Genomic DNA, 18,885 nt, shown 5'->3' with positions numbered 1-18,885 from the left:
CCGAGACAGTTACCAGGTGGGCTTGGAATAAATTCTGGTTCCCTGGTGGGAAAACTCCGCCCCGTTGCATACAACCCATAGCTGCAGAATGCAGAGTGGCCCTGCTTCTTGGGTCCAGAAACGATCTAGGAAGGGTAGCCTGCTGATACCGGCCAAATGCTGTCTCTTTCGTGTGGAGACAATACCCAGGGGAGTCTTACTAGTTCAAAACTAAGAATGCCAGTGTCATGGATTGAATTATGTCCCCCCAAAATCTGTGTAAACTTGGCTAGGCTTCGATTCCCAGTATTGTGTGACTGTCCACCATTTGTCACCTGATGTGATTTTCTTATGTGTTGTTATCTACGAAACCCTGGTGGTGTAGTGATTAGGTGCTACGGCTACTACCCAAAAGGTCGGCAGTTTGAATCCACTAGGCACTCCTTGGAAACTCTATGGGGGCAGTTCTACTCTGTCCTATAGGGTCACTATGAGTGGGAATCGACTTGATGGCAATGGGTTTTGGCTTTTTTAATGGTGTTAATGAGGTAGGATTAGCAGCAGATATGTTAATGATGCAGGACTCAATCTATAAGATTAGGTTGTATTTTAAGTTAATCTCTTTTGAGATTTAAAAGAAAAGCCAGCAGAGAGACATGGGGACCTCATAGCACGAAGAAAGCAGCACCAGGAGCAGAGCCAGTCCTTTGGACCCGGGGTTCCTATGCTGAGAAGCTCCGAGTCTCGGGGAAGATTGATGACAAGGACCTTCCCCTAGAGCTGCCAGAGAGAGAAGGCCTTCCCCTGGAGCTGGCACCCTGAATTTGGACTTCTAGCCTCCTAGACTGTTAGAGAATAATTTCTCTTTGTTAAAGTCATCCACTTGTGGTATTTCTGTTGTAGAAGCACAAGATGACCAAGACAGCCAGGAATGGCATGGGTAGGGCATGCCTGTTCATTCATTGATACTCTTGACTTGTTCCAGAAAGTTCTTCAGGTGCTGAGCAAGCAGAATGGGCATGGAGCTGCCAAAGAAAGGCCCTCAAAGGCCCACGAAGCTTCGGATCTTATTCTGTTTGCCTTACTTCATAGATACTACAGAGTCTTTGGGTGGCACAAATGGTTACGTGCTTAGGTACTAACTAAAACATTGGAGATTTGAATCCACCCAGGGACTCCTTGGAAGAAAGGCCTGGCGATCTACTTCCAGAAAAATCAGCCATCAGAAACACCACAGAGGCCAGTTCTACTCTGACACTCATGGGGTCCTCATGAGTCAGATCGACCTGACAGTAACTGGCTGGTAAAGGTTACAATTTCTCTCTGTGCTGACTCTTCGTATGGCCCTAATTCCACAGGTGCTAGGAAGATTTTTCTCTTGATCCCCAGCTATCTACGCATCTGGCCTGCAATAAGGAAGAGAAGCGGGGAAGATTCCACGCACAGTGACCATGAGAAGCTGCACGGAGCAGTGTGAAAATCTGTTTTGGAATCAGTTGCCCTGTGTAGACTTTTTCAGCCACTTTTTCAGCATGCCTTATCTAATCAGCAACAACTCTTTCTAAAAAGGCTGTGCTGCCAACATAGGCGCACACTGGACTTTAAAAAATTTATCACAACTGCAGCTAATAAAACCAGGAGTTGAAACAAACATTTTTCTCGCTTTTGAAACAATATGAAGACATCAGGAAAACATTCTCACACTCGGTGTGAGAGCAGATATAAAAAGGAAAGGCCAGCGTGGGCAGACTGTCCCCACACCTGCCCAGGGGCCATGGGCAGCTCCCTCCAGGATCCATACACCTCCTGTGCTGGATCTCAGAACAGGGGTGGAGCACCACCCACGCCAACCAAACCAAGGCCTCTGCTGAAAGCCCACCCTCTCCAAAATGTCAGGAGATAGACAGCTGGTTCTACCCCGATAGAGCAGCCATGGGGGAGACGGTACACACTGGCCAATGATTCTCCATGCTTTCCCACCCTATGGCTGGGCTCTAGCTTCTGCCAAAACAAATAAAAAACTTAAAAACCCTGGGTCTGTGTTACAGGGTTCGTCTGAGTAGGACTCATTGTGAAACCCAAAAACATTCCATGTTCTGTCTTCCCTTCTCCTCCAAATGGCCATCCCAAGGGAACAGCAGGTCCTTGGGTATCCCCCTTGGATTGCCATCATCATTCACACTGGGTGCCCTCGCCCATTATGGTAGGCAGAACGGCCCCCCAAAGATGCCCCCACTCTCATCCCTGGAACTTGTGAACAGATCATGTTACATGGCAAAGGGAGGAGCCCTGGTGTTGCAGTGGTTAAGCACTCATCTACGAACTGAAAAGTTTGGCAGTTTGAAGGCTCCAAGGGAGAAGGATGTGACAGTGTGCTTCCATAAAGATTTACAGCTTTGGAAACTATGCGGCAGTTGTATTCTGTCCCACAGGGTCGCAATGAGTTGTAATTGACTCAATGGCAGTGGGTTTGGCTTTTTTGGGTAGGTGGCAAAGGGGCTTTGTGATGTGATTAAGGTTAGGGACTTTGAGATGAGGTTATCTTGGATTATCTAGGTGGGCCTACTCTAATCCCACAGGTCCTTAACACAGAGAATGTTCTTCAGCTGGAAGCAGGAGATATGAGCAGAGGGGAGGTCAGAGATACTCAAAGCATGAGAGGGACACAGCCCGTGGTTGCTGGCTGTGATGATGAAGGGGGCCATGAGTCAGGGAATGTGGGAGGCCAGCCACCACTGTGGGCAATGGAGGCTTAGCCTCACTGGTGGAGGTCTGGAAGCCAGTGTAGAAGACACCCCTCCGAATTATATCCCCACCTGTCCAGGGTGAGGGAGCACATGTATTTACCCCCCAGCTCCTGTCATACAGTGGTTGACGGTGTCCCTGGGGTGTTAATCCCTAAAACATCCAATATGACGCACGAGTGGGTACAGTTGTCCCCCTGTAGCCAAAGAAAGTCCCCATGTAGGAAATGTGATCCTGGGATGGTCATCTGGAGGGGAATGGAAGACAGAACAGGGAACATCTTTGGGTTTTATGACGAGTCCTACTCAGTCAAGTCCTATAATGCAGACCTAGAATTTTTAGATTTTTTTTTTTTTTTTTTTTTGGCAGAATCCAAAGCCCTGCCACAGGGCAGGAAAGCAGGATCCTTGGCCCATGTAGACCATCTTCCCCACGGCTGCCTCCATCTGGCCAAAACCAGCTCTCTGTCCCTGACTTAATATGGAAGTATCCAACACTGGCCATGTGGAGCCACTAGCCACAATGCCCATATGTCTTCTTAGACGACACGGCCGCTTCATTTTTTGGCAGCACGAGGTTATATTGTCATTCTGTCGTCTGTTGGATAATGGAGACTTGGGGGAAGCACTTCAAGGTAAATGTGGTCAAAACACTAACTAAATAAAACCCCATGGTATTTAGATGTTGACGATGTGTGCTGGAGAAGGGCAAGGGGTCTGGCTGGGCTCTGGCAGCATGTGCTCCGATGGGTGGGGTATGCAGGTGGGTGGGAGTGTGCAGGGCTATGTGTGGCATGGGGCAGTGGAGAGGTTATCATGGATCATCAGAGGGCAGGTCAAGAGAAAACAGAGGAATGTTGGAGAAACAGCAGCAGCACTAGCTGAGATCCTGCCGCAGAAAGAACACTGAACACCAAACGACGGAGAAAGTGGCTTCATCAGGAAGGCAGTGGGGATCATGGCAAGTGTCAGCAGGCATGGCACTGCCTGGAATCAGACCTCCCTCCGTGCCTGTTTAAACTGCTGAGATTAAGCAATACAGTGGGGAAGCTGACAGGCAGAATAAACAACTGCCACTGGTCTGTCTTGTCTCATCAGAATGAAAGAGAAGTAATTAGAACCCCGTTTGCTTCTGTGTTCTTTCATCTGCATGTTCATATCTATTGCTCTTCTCCAGTGTCACTGGTGACAGCCCTGTAGAATCGGTCACAACGTTTCTGGAGGGTTTCCTCCATTACAGCAGGAGTAGGGGTGATCACAGCTGAAATCACTCTGAATGACAGAGACACTCTCCCTGATGCTTTTCTCGTATGATTCAACAACGAAATCCTACCTGTCACAGGAAATCCTTACACATAAAAAGACCACTACCTATGTGGGATCAGACTGACAACAGCAACCCTAAAAGTTAGATAGGAACCTTAGGGGACAGTGAGTTTAATGGGGGAGGAAGAATTCAGGAAAGGAGGGTGAGAATGTTGGCACAACTCTAAGAATATAATCGATGTCACTGAATTGTACACGTGGAAAGCATTGAGATGGTGTATGTTCTGCTGTGTATATTTTCGACAATGAAAAATAACAATTTTTTTTTTAATGCTAACAAAAGGGAAGATTTAAATCAGCATCATAAAGAAGTGGAGCGTGTTTGTGTACCTTTAAAAGTCAGAATACAAGAGCCGGGAACTCAGGAGAACAGAGGAAGGGTCTGCTTTGGAATGCAGCTATAAATGCGAAACCAAAGTTCATGTGATAGATTTAAGAATTTTTAAAAGGAATGATGATGATTGAAGCAAACATACTAGTTTGCAGGGAGATAGATTTCTTCTCTTGTTAAAATTACCTGAAAGTGTTTTAACACAATATAGTCCTGTCTACTAGAGATTTACACATCACAAATTTTAATTTTGGTTCACTCTATAATGTGCTGCACTCCAATAGCTATAGATCAAGGCTGGTGCAAACAGTCTCTGCAGGGAACTGGGGTATGCTATGCACATCTATCGCTACAGTTCAGATGAAAAAGGCAGCAAAAGAACTGCTCAGATCCCCAGTATAGAATCAACAGTGATTGTGATGCAAAGCCTGATTCTCTGATACTTTTAAAATTCTCAGGCATTTTTCCTCCTTTTGGAGAGGCTGACAGCTTTGCATTGCATTGTATTTAGCAGAATCACATTCTGGACACAAAGCCACTTCCTAATGATTTAAAGAAACGTGGCCTCTTCAGGCAAACTGCCTTTCATGCAGTCTGCTTTGATACTCTGGCTAATTTCTACAGGAAAATAAGAGCTTTTGCATTTCTCTTCTCAAAGAGGAGCTCTGGTGGTGCACTGGTTAAGTGCTCAGCTGCTAATAGAAAGGTTGGTATGTCAAACCCGCCCAGCAGCTCTGCAGGAGAAAGACCTGGCAAGCTGCTCTCATAAAGATTAAAAGAAAAAAAAAAAAGATTACAGCCTAGAAAATCCTACTGGGGCAGTTCTACTCTGTCACACAGGGTCACTATGAGTCAGAACAGACGGCACCCAACAACAACAACAACAGCAGCTCTTGCTCTCAGAAGGGTTTTGATCTTCATTACTCTCCATTCTCCTTATTCCTGCAGAGGATCGGTGCAGTAGAGATTCTCCTTCCAAAAACCAACCTCCAAGGCACCCTGTTATCAGTAGCGGTATTGGCCACCACTCTGGAAAACAGGTCACCCTGATAGTAATCACATCCACTTAAAAATAAGTATTACAGTAGCTGCAAAATTGAGAAAGAAATAAAGGCACTCGCCTCACAATTTAACCCTATTGTAATCTGATAAAAACCTGAGGGTGTCCTTAGCCCCCACACAACACAAAAAAAAAAAGAAACATGCACTTCCTAAATACCGATACAGCCGAGCACTTAAAGCTCAGAAACTCAAACGTAGTTGCCTTTATCTCCTCCCTCTTCTTGGCTCAGGAATAAGACTTGGCTCCTTTCCTAAGAGCTATCTCTGTTCCAGTTCAGTTTAACAAAAGGTAATTTGCTGTACTCTGCTGGCTTTCACGTTGCTCTGACACTGGAAGCTATGCCAGTATGTCAAATACCTGCAGGGTCGTCCATGGTGGACAAGCTTCAGCAGCACTTCCAGACTAAGACATACTAGGAAGAAAGGCCTGGCAATCTAATTCCAAAAGTCAGTAAGTGAAACTTTATGGATCACAGCAGAACATTGCCCAACTTGCTTGCTTTGAACATGTTATCAGGAGGGATCAATTGCTAAAGAAGGACATCACATACGGTGAAACAGAGGGTGAGGGAGACCCTTGGTGAGATGGATTAGCACAACAGCCACAACAATAGGCTCAGACATGCTGGTGATCGTGAGGATGACACAGGACCAGCCCACTGCACTGTTTCGCTCTGTTGTGCATAAAGTCACCAGGAGTCTGAGCTGACTCGATGGCACCTAACAGCCAACAGCTCTTTTGTTCCCATGAACCCATCAGTGTGAGGATAGTTACTAGCTTGGTCATTACCTATGATGGAGAGAAAGGCTTTCGCTCTAGCTGGTTGGAAGGCGCTCCCCCGCAGCACCGCCTCGCAGACGTACATCCCGGTGTCGGCAGACGTCGGGCTGCTGATGGTGAGACGCCTCCCAAAGCTGTGCAGCCCACTGTTGACCCTCAGCCCGTTCCTCTTCCAGGACACACTCAGCTCTTCCACAGGTCTGGAAGGACAGAGGGCATGAGTGACAGTCATTGGGAATCAGGTAGACGACAATGATAATAAGTCCAGGCATTTAGCACAGGCTTGAGAGAGTAAATTCTACCAGGAACCACGGCAGGTTGAACAACGGACATTTAAAAATCAATCCAGATATAGCTCTACTCCCTGACGGCATGCATCAACCGTCCATTCTGCTCAAGGGCTATGGAGCAAGGATAGCTAATTGAAGCAGCAATGGACCATAAGTGCTAATGATTCCGTTTGCTCAGGAAAAGAATATTTAAAATAAACACTATGATAGGACCCAGCTACATGGGAGGTGTGATATTGGGAACTCAATTCTGGAACCACCACAGACTGTGCAGAAAACTTCTAAGGCTACAGAGCAGAGGGAGCAAGGCTTCTCCTGGTCTCTTAAAGGCCACAATTCCTCCTTCCTCCTCAGCTAGGACCTCAGTGATCATGGGGATGACACAGGAAAGGGCAGCATTTTGTTCCGTTGCACATGGGGTCACCACGAATCAGGGGCCAACTCAATGGCAGCTAAGGACAGCAATGACAAGTAAAGACCTAGCCTCATACCTGGCATTGGCTATACATTCCAAGGTGACTTCACTGGTTCCAGCCACCACACTCCTGTTGCCCGGAGGAGTCACTATAACGGGGGCCATGGTTTCAGGTGTGCCCATATCTCCTGTGGCAGAGAAAACAAAGATGCCCGTGGGAATCTTCCAGTGTAGAGGATGTCATGATTAGAACACTACAAACAAGAGGTCTCGTCAAGTCACGCTGAGAGGAAACCCAGAAATCCCATAACCCTGCCCTGCCCACCTTGGGGAGTCCTTCAGTTTAGTCATTGTCACTGGCCTTTATCCACCTGTACAAACCTGGTGTCTTAGCCGAGCCAGTCTCCTCTGGTCTCATCCACAACCCCTAAGAATGCATCCCCACCAGAAAGCTCTGTGCCTGGGACCATTACATCACTACCCCAAATATCCTGTATCTAAGGGGCTTTCAGCTGTTGAACGTTGTCAAGAACACTTGCTAGTTTTATTAATTAAAGACTTTTCTTATAGAGTTATCTGGTATACCCACTATTTTCAAATCCATTCAATGCCGCAAATATTAATGTGCTCAGCACTCTGCTAGGCACACACGTTATTAGAAAGCAGCCGGCTTTTTCATTGGTGCCCAAGTATTTGATGGAGTAAAAGCCTTTGACTAACGAAGGGTTCAGTTCTGTTAGTGCACTTTCAATCCCTTTTTCTTTTCTGAAAAAGAAATATCCTGAATCCACCTCTCTTTTGTATCAAACTACAAACAATTTAGCTCATACTTCTGGTGGCAAAGGAGAAAAAATTATAACATATTTTTGCCACTTTTCTCTAAAATACATTTAACATCAAAATTAAACTACCCACAGTATACTTGACTCCTATTTATTTAGGGAAAGTGGAGACAGGTCAATCATTTCTAAAGCAAGAATTCCAATAAAGGGTAGGGATCTAAGAGAAGGAATGGAAATAAATTCAGATGACTGCAAATGCAAAATGCGCCACCTAGCACTTAATGCTGAAGAGAGACTCAGCACTGTTACGAACAGCTGAAGAAAACGCTGACGGATGGAAGGTTCTAGCTTCGGGGCTGATGCTGGGCTTAGGGCATCCAGAGGTAACAATGGGGAAAATGCTGGTCTTTTAGCAGTTACATGGAATCTGTGGTGGAACAAATGGTTAACCACTCAACTACTAGCCAGAGGGTGACAGTTTGAACCCCTCTGGAGGCAACATGGAAGACAGGCCTGGTAATCTGCTCCCGAGAGGTCACAGCCTCGAAAACCCTACGCAGCAGTTGTACTCTGCACATATGAGGGCACCATGAGTCACAATTGACTCCATGGCAAAACGAGAACTTACCAACACCAATTTCCCCCAGTTTTTTTGTTCTGGTTGTAACTACTGCCTAAGCAATATGAGATTTCTATATTAAAAGTTCATGTAGATAGTAATAATAATAAAATTTGATGCAGGCAGGGCCAACCATTAATTAAAAAAAAAAAACAAACGGGTACATAGATGTGAAGCTGATTGTCACTTATCATTGGATCTCCTGGGGAAGCTGGGAAGCAGCCTTGGCACCCCCTGCTTCCCAAGCCCTGTGCCCCAGTGCTTCTTGGGAAAGTCTGCTGAAGAGCTCCATTCTCTGGAGAGCTTCATTCTGACACTCTGCGTCTATCAAATCACAGAGATGGGTGGAGTGGCCGTCAGGTTCTGAGCACAGACACATCCGTGATGGGGCAAAGGATGGGACCGAATGACTATCAGATCAACAGCCTGCCTGTCACCTGTGAAAGTCACTGATGAGGGGAAATGGCCTGAGAAGCTAATATTTGCAAAGAGTTATGGGAAGTGAAGGAGAGCAGCAACAAATGCTAAAAGGTCACTGAGCGGGGTGCTAATTTGGCATTAATAACTGCTCAGCCACGGCGGCAGAAGAGGAAATGCATGCTCAGCACTTGTCACTGCCAGGGGAGACTTGTCATGCAGCCACTCTGAACCCTCCTCCCGCAGCCTGTCCACTCCATGCTGACCCCAAGAACCTGCGCATTACGCTGATAGCACCACATCTGAGCTTTACAGCATCTCAGAAATAAGCGCAGCCCAATACTCCATTTCCAGCTTTATCCAAACTCAGAACAAAGAAGTGACAGAGACACTTTCTTAACAGAAAGGGGGTCTGTCAGTGTGCCGTACTGTGGTGGCTTGTGTGTTGCTGTGATGCTGGAAGCTACGCCACTGATAGTTCAAATACCAGCAGGGTCACCCATGATGGACAGGATTCAATAAAGTGCCAGACTAAGATTACGAACAAAGGCCTGGTGATCTACTTCCAAAAAATCAGCCATTAGAAACCCTTTGGAGCACAGTTCTACTCTGACACACATGGGTCGCTGTGAGTTGGAGTAGACTCACTGGCAACTGGTTTTAAAAGGTGAAAGAGATGCAGGTTAAGATGTTCTTAGAAAGAGTGATTGTAATACACACAAGGCCACTGATAAGGTAAACTCGATATATGGAAACTGCACAGCAAGACCAAAGCAAGGTATACATGTCTTCTGAGTGCAGAATCTACGTATTTTTTATTGAAATGGCTGTAAAAACATGACTGTACAATTTGACATAAGGGACCAGAATTCAGCTCTCCTGAGAACAAGGACCGTGCTCACTTTAACACACAAGGCCGGTTTATTTTCTTCTTTTAAAAGTATTGTTTTTAAATTTCAATCAAATTCACACGTGCACATAGGTTAAAAAGAGCAGTAGAGAAAGGTTTTAAATGAAATGCAACAACTGCCCCCTCTCTGGGTCAAAGGTAATTTCTCTTAAATAATTTAACCCTTTAGCGTAGCATTTAACCCCATGTGGTTTTTTTTATTGCCATTTCTTTACTTTCAGCTAGTAAGGTTGTGATATTAACAGCCTGTGATATGCAGATGACACAAAACCTTGCCTGTTGAAGGCAAATAGGACTTGAAGCACTTACTGATGAAGATCAAAGGCTACAGCCTTCAGTATGGATTACACCTCAACATAAAGAAAACAATAATCCTCACAATTGGACCAACAACTAACATCATGATAAATGGAGAAAAGATGGAAGTTGTCAAGGATTTCCTTTTACTTGGATCCACAATCAACACCCACGGAAGCAGCAGTCAAGAAATCAATGTATTAAATTGGGCAAATATGCTGCAAAAGACCTCTGTCACTTTGAGGACTAAGGTATGCCTGACCCAAGCCATGGTATTTTCAATTGCGTCATAAGCATGGACAATAAAAAAGGAAGAACAAAGCAGAGCTGACACATTTGAATTATAGTGTTGGCAAAGAATATTGAATATACCACGCACTGCCGTAAGAACAAACATTATCTGTCTTGGAAGAAGTACAGCCAGAATGTTCCTTAGAAGCAAGGATAGCGAGACTTTGTCTCTCTTACTTTGGACCATTATCAGAAGAGACCAGTCCCTGAAGAAGGACATCATGCTTGGTAAAGGAGAGGGACAGTGAAAAAGAGGAAGACCCTCAACGAGATGGACTGACACAGTGGCTGCAACAATGGGCTCACACATACCTATTGTGAGGATGGCACAGGACTGGGTAACATTTCAGTCTATTACACATGGAGTCCCTATCAGTCAGAATTGACTGGAGGGCACCTAGTAACAGAAATAACATTGCTATTTCTAGGTGCCCTGGTGGCACAATGGTTAAGCTGTCACAGGTGGGTTTGAATGTCATCAGGAGGGCTTTGTCACTAGAGATGATGATGCGGTCACATAGGGCCTTGCAGCCATGACAGGAATTCAGGGCTTTGTTCTTAATGAGAATGGGAAGCCACTGGAAGGTTTTCAGTGGAGAAGCAATAGCATATGACCTTGCTTTAAATGAGGCAAAGTCTAGAGACTGGGGGAATTACCTGTAGTGGGCAAAGGGGGATGCAAGGAGATCAGCCAGGTAACTGCAAGAGCGAGAGTAAGAAATGACAGGTGTTTGGACTGGGGTGGGGGTGGGGGAGGTCATTAAACATAGTACATGTTTCAAAGGAGGAGATGCACAACTTGCTGAAAGACTGGCCATGTGGATGGCTGTGGAACTGAAGCTGAAGGAGGGAAGTTACTACTCCTGAGATGGAAAGACCAGAGTAGGAAAAGGTTTTGGGGGATAAAGCAGGAATGTGGTTTTGGATACATTAAGCATGAAACGTAGCAACCTCTGGGTGCTTCCCAGAGCTGTGCTTTCTGGGTCTCTGCTCCCAAATTTCATTTTCCTGTCTCATCCACACCCCTGCTTCATAAGATTCTTCCCGCTGGTCTGGCCCCTGAGATGGGTGACAAGACAGAGTCTCCACGTGGTTCTGCCTGGATAGATCCAACTGCTCTCCTTGACTGTGGGCAAGTCCCAGCTGCCCTGCATGCTCAGGAGGCTTCCTGGAGAAATCAAGCCCACACACGTTTAGTGCCCAGAGTCCTCAGTGTCTGCAGAGGGGGAGGAAACACCATTAATATTTGCCATCTGTATTATCAAAGTAATTGCTTCCTACGGTGGTACAGTGTTTGGCTGCTAACCAAAAGGTTGGCAGTTGTGAGTTCCTTGGAAACCCTACAGAGCAGTTCTACTCTGTCCTACAGGGCCACCATGAGTCATAATCAACACGACAGCAACGGGTATGCTCCAATAGCCTTGACCCAGCACTGCACACCAGACATTAAAGCCACTCTAGAAGTCCTCATCCTGATCTGCTCTACAACCAGGCTTCATACTTAACCTCCAGATTGTTCAAGGCCTTAAACCAGGTAGGCAATTTGCTTGGCAAACACCCCTACAAGCCACCCATCTGCCGGTCTGTCATACTTTGGTGACTTGCATGTTGCTATGATGTTAGAAGCTATGCCATCAGTATTTCAAACACCAGCAGGGTCATTCATGGTGGATAGATTTTAGTGGATATTCCAGACTAAGATAGGCTAGGAAGAAAGGCCTGGTGATCTGTTTCTGAAAATTAGCCGTGAAAAACTTATGAACCAAATAAGAACACTGCCTGACTCTCTTGCTTTGGATATGTCAACCTAATGAGGCAGTTTTACTCTGTCACATGGGGTCACTATGAGTCCAGTTGACTTGACCGCACCTAACAACAATAACGATCACCCTTGAGGGGAGGCCTATAGACTGTTCACAGCTCAGGGGAAGAGGGAAGATGCTCTTCGGCCTCTGAGCACATGTACACAGCCCCACACTCTTTTGTTACAAACTATTTAAAAAGGTAGCCTTCTTTCTTCAGAAGGAGAGCCTATGCCCTGAAAAAGTCAGATTTTCTATAACATCTAAGAGAGCAAAGCCCATGTTTTGGTTTTCTCTATTAAAACTACAATCTTGAATGTCCCAAATTGTAGCTGAGTGCTTCTGACAAACACGTCTCAGAAAGTCTTTACAGCAGCTGTCCAAATGGGGAGCAGGGTCAAGGGCTCTGTTACCTACACCACGGCAGGCTTTTCCCGGAGCAGTATCAGAAAATAATGAGGTCAAATGCTGCCCTCAGCCCAGAGATGTCCATTCACATTTGCCCAAGACACATACCTCAAGCATAGCTTTCATGTCAGCGTGGGCAAAATGAACCGTCTACACATTCTTATTACATACAATAGCTGGATTTCACGAGAGATGATTTCGTTAAAGGAATCTGTGTTAGCGCAGCTGCTACGAACTTCAAGATTAACAAGAATCTCCAGGTCTTTACTTCTCGATGTTTCTTTATTAGTAGAGTTGTTTTTTTTTTTTTTTTTAATAAGCTCTTATTAAAAAGCTAGCAGGCAAGGATGTTTATAAGGAGGCCTGGTGGTACAATGGTTAAGTGCTTTGCTGCTAACTGAAAGGTGGGCAGTTTGAACCCACCAACGGCTCTGGCGATTTGCTCCCATAAAAATTACAGCCTAGAAAACCCTACGGGGCAGTTCTACTCTGTCACATGAAGTTGCCATAAGCTGGAATCAACTCGATGGCACTCAACAACAACAAGAAGACAAGGTTGTCTATAGGACCACCTGCAACCTCAAGGCCCTCCTACTCCAAAAATAAGTGGTCTAAAATTACTAACGAAAGAGAAAACAATATTGAAAACAAAACAAGCAATAAGAAGTCTTATTAAAAAATTCAATGTTGAACATAGTTCCTTGGGTTTTTAAAAAAAAATTTCCACATTCAATAATACTTATTGACTGTGTTGACCAAGTGAGATCAGTATTACAAAAATGCTTTAAAATGTAGGCAACTGGTTTTCTGGAAAGAACAGGAAATGACCACTTTCCAGCAGTGCAGTGGGCTCCCAGGTACTTTGTTACCTGGCCCACACTTGGCCAGCCTTCCTCTCCCTGTGTTGTTTTTGGTCTGTCAACCTTTTAGAATCAGCTGGGGAAGTATGTGTTACCCATCTTTGTACCTAGCAAGTACCTGGACTATACTAGCCCTTCTATAAATACTTAATAAACATTAAATGCAGTATTAAGTCTTGCACAAATATGAGTCAGCCCCCTACTCATGGCAACCCCATGGCAAGAGGATCTGACTGTTGCAATCACTGAGTTTTCATTCGCTGATTTTTGGAAGTAGCTCACCAGGCCTTTCCTCCTGACTAGGAAACTTTGCTGAAGCCTGTTCAGCATCATAGCAACATTCAAGCCTCCGCTGACAGATGAGTGGTGGCTGTGCATAAGATACATTGGCCAAGAATTGAACCAGGGTCTCCCATGTGGGTGGTGAGAATTCTACCACTGAGCCAGCACTGCCTTCTAACTACAAGAATGTTGTTGCTGGGTGCCACTGAGTGGATTCTGACTGATAGCGATCCCATGTGACAGAGTAGAACTGCCCTATAGGGTTTTCTAGGCTGTAATCTTTACGCAAGCAGGTTGTCAGGCCTTTCTCCCATGGAGTTCAAACTGCTGACCTTTGGATTAGCAGTTGAGTCCTTAACCATTGCACCACCAGGACTCCTTTGTATAATAACTACCTTTTAGTTAGTGAGTACTATGCCAAGTACTATGCTAGCACTGAGGATGCAAAGTTGACTTGAATAAGGTCTGTGCCCTAAGGAAATTCCTGTCTAGTTGAGAAAGACAGCCATGTTACATACTGAATACAAATTCCCTGGTGTGGGAGCCATGAGAGGCACTGGAGTGACTCAGCTGGACATGGTACGTGGGTGTGGTGGTGAGGTTGATTCTTCCATCTTGAAAGATGGATAGGTTTTCATTAGGCAGACAAGGGAGGCAAAGGCATTTCAGGAATAGGAAACAGGTGCGAAACAGTCTGGTCCCTTTGGAAAATGCAAGTTGTTCTAGATGGTGGAGGGGAAACTGGAACTTGGGAATGGCTACAGATGAGGCTGTGGAGGTAGGTGGGACCATGCTAAGGAGTTGGGACTTCATTCAGCAAGCAATGGAGAGTCACTGAAGAACCTGAAGGAGGAAAGTTATGATGAGATTGACACAAGGGTCATGGAGATTCCCAGGAGACACAGCAGCTGACCATAGAATCCGGGAACAAGATAAGAAAGACCTCATGAGCCAAGGGAGTTACAAGAAGGAGGAAGAGGAGGGGATGAGCAAAGTTCCAGAAGGAGGCAAAGGGTGGAGGTAAGAGGACAGTGGGGTCTAAGACAGCCAGCTTCTCTCCAGGTTTCTGGCTTGAGTGGTTTGCATGGAAGTGGAGCAACTCATCAAGCGTGAAAACTTAGAAGAAAGAGCAGATGTGGAGCTGGTGATGTTGGAGTGTCAGGATGGAGTCAGGGGCTGGGGGAGGAAGGGCAGTACATTTTTATAGAAGATGATGAACTCAGGTGAGATACCTATGGGGCAGTCCAAGTGGCACTGCCTGCTCATGGGCCCATAGGTGGGGACAGAAACTCTAGGAGACACCAGATACTCAGTGAGGGCATGAAGAATGAGAACAGGAGACAGACCTGGGAAGAACCTCAAGGAGCACTGATATTTAAAGGGCAGGTGAAGGAAATCCATCAAGGAGAGTGAGAACAGGTGGTCTGAGAAGTGGATGAAGGAAGAGAAAGATGCTATGGAAGCTAAGCAGAGAGAGGCTATCATTTGTTCAAAATGCACAGGAACGCCCACATTAAAATTAATTTTTGAAGATGAACCTTTGAGGTGACCTTGTAGGATGACTGCTAATGAAGGCAGAGCTGTGCATAAAAAATCTGACCTTCATCAAGAAGGTTTTCATTGTACCACAAGACACAAAGAACATTATAGAAATTGGGTCACTATTTTGTGCAGTTCTATAGCTCCATTTCTGCCAACAGGCTGCCTACTGCCGTCCTCAACTTGCTTTCTAACAATAAAAATAAATAAATAAATAAATAAGGTGATTTAATTGGCCAATCTTCTCTGACCCTTGACAGGCTCCCATGCATAGCAAGGTTGTTTGGTGCTCTTGGGGGAGGGAGGGAGGCGGTGGTGGTGAAAACAGCTCCAAAACATTTTACTCAGAGAAAATCAGGTAGCTTTTCTGCTTATCACTGACATTTTCGACCACCTAGAGTCTGTCATCTTTCTCTGCGTTATTAAAACGGCCTGGCAAAGTGTTTTCCTGTCTTCAAAAGCATCCCAAAGCGACAGCTATGTCTGATCTCTTGCCACCAGGGGGAGCCGACATCTCAATAGCTACAGCTGTACCTCTGAACCTCCCTGCCAGGGTACCTAGAGATACATATGTGTGCGTGTGTGTGTGTGTACGTGTGCGTGTGTGTGTGTTTTAATCAACTAATATTTTTAATAGACTATATTTTAGGGCAGTTTTAGGTTTGGAGAACTGTGCAGAAAGTACAGGGAGTTCCCCTACGCCTCCTCTTCCCTGCGCGCAGTTCCTCCTATTATTAACATCTTGCATTCCTGTGGTATATTTATTACACTCGATGAACCAGTACTGATACATTAATGATAACTAAAGTCTATAGTTTACATCAGGTTTCACCCTTTGTGTTGCACATAATTTTCAATAAGAAGTGACAAATACATATATAAATGTAAATTTACACAAATATATATTGATATATACTATATATATATATATATATTTACACATATGTATGTGTATGTATGAAGGAGCCCTGGTGGCACAATGGTTAAGTGCTTGGCTGCTAACTGAAATGCTGGCGGTTTGAACCCACCGAGGGGCTCCACTGAAGAAAGCCTGTCCATCTGCTCCCATAAAGATTACAGCCTAGGAAACCCTATGGGGCAGTTCTATTCTGTAACACATGGGGTCGCTATGAGTTGAAATCAACTCGACAGCACCTAACAACAACATGTAATAGTGTTTATATATACATATATATATACATTTGTGTGTGTCTCTACACACGCCGCCAAGAACCCATAGGAATTTTTTTTTTTTCATTAGATTATTTAACAGTGAAAGGTGTGCAGGCAGCAGGTGGACTCTGGCCATTTCCTAAGACCCCAAGAGTGAATTTCTTGAGGCAGAACTTGGGCAATTTTAAGATGCACTTTATTCCCAAAACTGAAATAAACAACGCAGTTCCTCTCCTGACAGGAAAACTCTTGTTCCCGAAGAAGCAAATTCCTTCCCCCTTTTACTCTCCCCAGATCCCCTTTCTAACTTGTGCCCACCCGGCTCCTAAACAGGTGAGGCTGGTTTATAAGTTTCTGGGCTTATCATTTGTTGTGTATGGAGGTGTTTAAGGAAACTTTTCTGTTCTTTTAACAGCTGTCCCTTCACAAATCATCAGCCAGAACCCAATCACAGAGGGAGACCTGGAGGTGTGCTGCGAGGAGGAGGGTGCTCTTGTGGACAAACCCAATTACACAAGTGCCAGCTGTTCCCAGAGACACTTGTGCAGCAGCTGCCTCGATCCTTCTGGTTTACCGTACAACAGTAGGAGGGAAAGAAAAATGGGAGGACATGCCGCAGTATGTCCCATTCACAATTTTATCTTTACATGTACTTCCATTTTTATCTCACTATACTTCTGGACTTTTCTATTGACAAGAGGTGATAAATAAAATGACAGCCTGACAAACAATCCAGCTGTTTCTTCTCACCTCATTTATAACATATTTGAAAACATGTAGATTTGGAAATGAATGGAACATAACAAAGGATGTATTTCCACTGGCTTTTTACCGGGCAGAGAAAAATGAAGGTGATAAAAGGCGACTCTGCAGTTGGCTTACTTATTTATTATTTGTTTCTGGAGGAGCACAAATTGATAAACCATAAAAAGAAGTGTGGGTCTAGGAACTGCATAATTGGATACTGCAGTGATTCAAATGTCTGATTTAAAAGACAATAGTTGATAACCTGCTTCTTATTTAAACATACAAGCACATAATCTGCCATTTCGTAGGAGAAGGACCAAAACTAATTAAAAGAAAAAAGATTGGTACTGTAGGCAGTTTGGTGAGACAAAGGGGTAGGATGGTATTTTTCACAAGATGAGGTCAGTTTTCTGAATGGAGTTCTAGGATAACTGCAAATTTAACCAGGCACAATAATAGATCACTTTTAGCTTCAATAAGAAATGCTCTTGAATATTTTTGCCAAACATACAAATCTGGGCTCAGAGCCCAAGCCCACCAGGGCAGTGGCTCATGAGCTGATGCTCCTAGCCAGGACGCTGGGGGGCTGCAGGAAGCACAGTCAAACCTTTGAAGCCTCATCCTATTCCATCTGAACTGGGGGAGCTCTATGGTCAAAAGCATTTTCAAAGTTCAAAGGAGAGACATAAAAATGTTGGAAGTTGCTACTCTAAGTGGCAGAGACCATGGTGGCTCAGTAATAGAATCCTCACCATCCATGCGGGAGACCCTGGATCAATTCCCAGCCAACACACCTCATGTGCAGCCACCACCCATCTGTCAGGGGAGGCTTGGGTGTTATGATGCTACTACATATCCAGTCAGGGTCTAATCCCTAAAATCTACAAGATACCGCAAAACCTCAACAACAAAAAGGCAAATAACCCAATTAAAAATGGGCAAAGGATACGAACAGGCACTTCACCAAAGAAGACATTCAGGTAGCTAACAAATACAAGAGGAAATGTTCACAATCATTAGCCATTAAGAGAAATGCAAATCAAAACCACAATGAGATACCGTCTTACCCCAGCAAGGCCAGCATTAATCCAAAAAACACAAAATAATAAATGTTAAAGAGGTTGTGGAGAGACCAGAACACTTATACACTGTAAGTAGGAATGTAAAATGGTGCAACCACTTTGGAAATTGATTTGGCGCTTCCTTAAAAAGCTAGAAATAGAAGTACCATATGATCCAGTAATCCTACTCCTTGGAATATATCCTAGAAAAATAAGAGCCATCACACAAAGAGATATATACTCACCCATGTTCATTGCAGCACTGTTCACAATAGCAAAAAGATGGAAACAACCTAAGTGCCCATCAATGGATGAATGGATAAACAAATTATGGTATATTCACACAATGGAATACTATGCATAATAAAGAACAATGATGAATCCAAGAAATATCTCACAACATGGGTGAATCTGGAAAGCATTATGCTCAGTGTTGCAAAAGGACAAATACTATTTGAGACTACTATTATAAGAACTCAAGAAAAGGTTTAAACACAGAAGAAAACATTCTTTGATGGTTACGAGGGTGAGGAGCGAGGGAGAGGGGAATTCACTAACTAGATAGTAGATAAGAATTATCTTAGGTGAAGGGAAGGACAACACACAATACAGGGAAGTCCGCATAACTGGACTAAACCAAAAACTAAGAAGTTTCCTGAACACAATCGAATACTTTGAGGGATAGAATAGCAGGGGCAGGGGCCTGGGGACCATGGTTTCAGGGTCAATTGGCGTAACAAAGTTTATTAAGAAAATGTTTTGCATCCCA

At 44.6% G+C, this 18,885-nt stretch overlaps 1 protein-coding gene across 5 annotated transcripts in view; it reads right to left on the bottom strand.

Annotated features, from left to right (window-relative positions):
* The window catches only part of SDK1 (sidekick cell adhesion molecule 1), a 1,136,389-nt gene that overhangs the window by 366,611 nt on the left and 750,893 nt on the right, over nucleotides 1–18,885 (bottom strand). For all 5 annotated transcript variants that reach the window (XM_049902716.1, XM_049902719.1, XM_049902717.1 and 2 more), the window contains 2 exons: nucleotides 7,005–7,116; nucleotides 6,233–6,423 (listed from right to left, as the gene is read on the bottom strand). In XM_049902716.1, coding sequence (XP_049758673.1) covers nucleotides 6,233–6,423; nucleotides 7,005–7,116 — 303 coding nt within the window. The remainder of the gene's footprint in view (nucleotides 1–6,232; nucleotides 6,424–7,004; nucleotides 7,117–18,885) is intronic.

This window comes from Elephas maximus, chromosome 12, assembly GCF_024166365.1.
Source record: "Elephas maximus indicus isolate mEleMax1 chromosome 12, mEleMax1 primary haplotype, whole genome shotgun sequence".
Classification (NCBI taxonomy): Eukaryota; Metazoa; Chordata; class Mammalia; order Proboscidea; family Elephantidae; genus Elephas; species Elephas maximus.
Note: the sequence above shows the minus strand (reverse complement) of the source record. Positions and strands in the feature narration are given on the sequence as shown.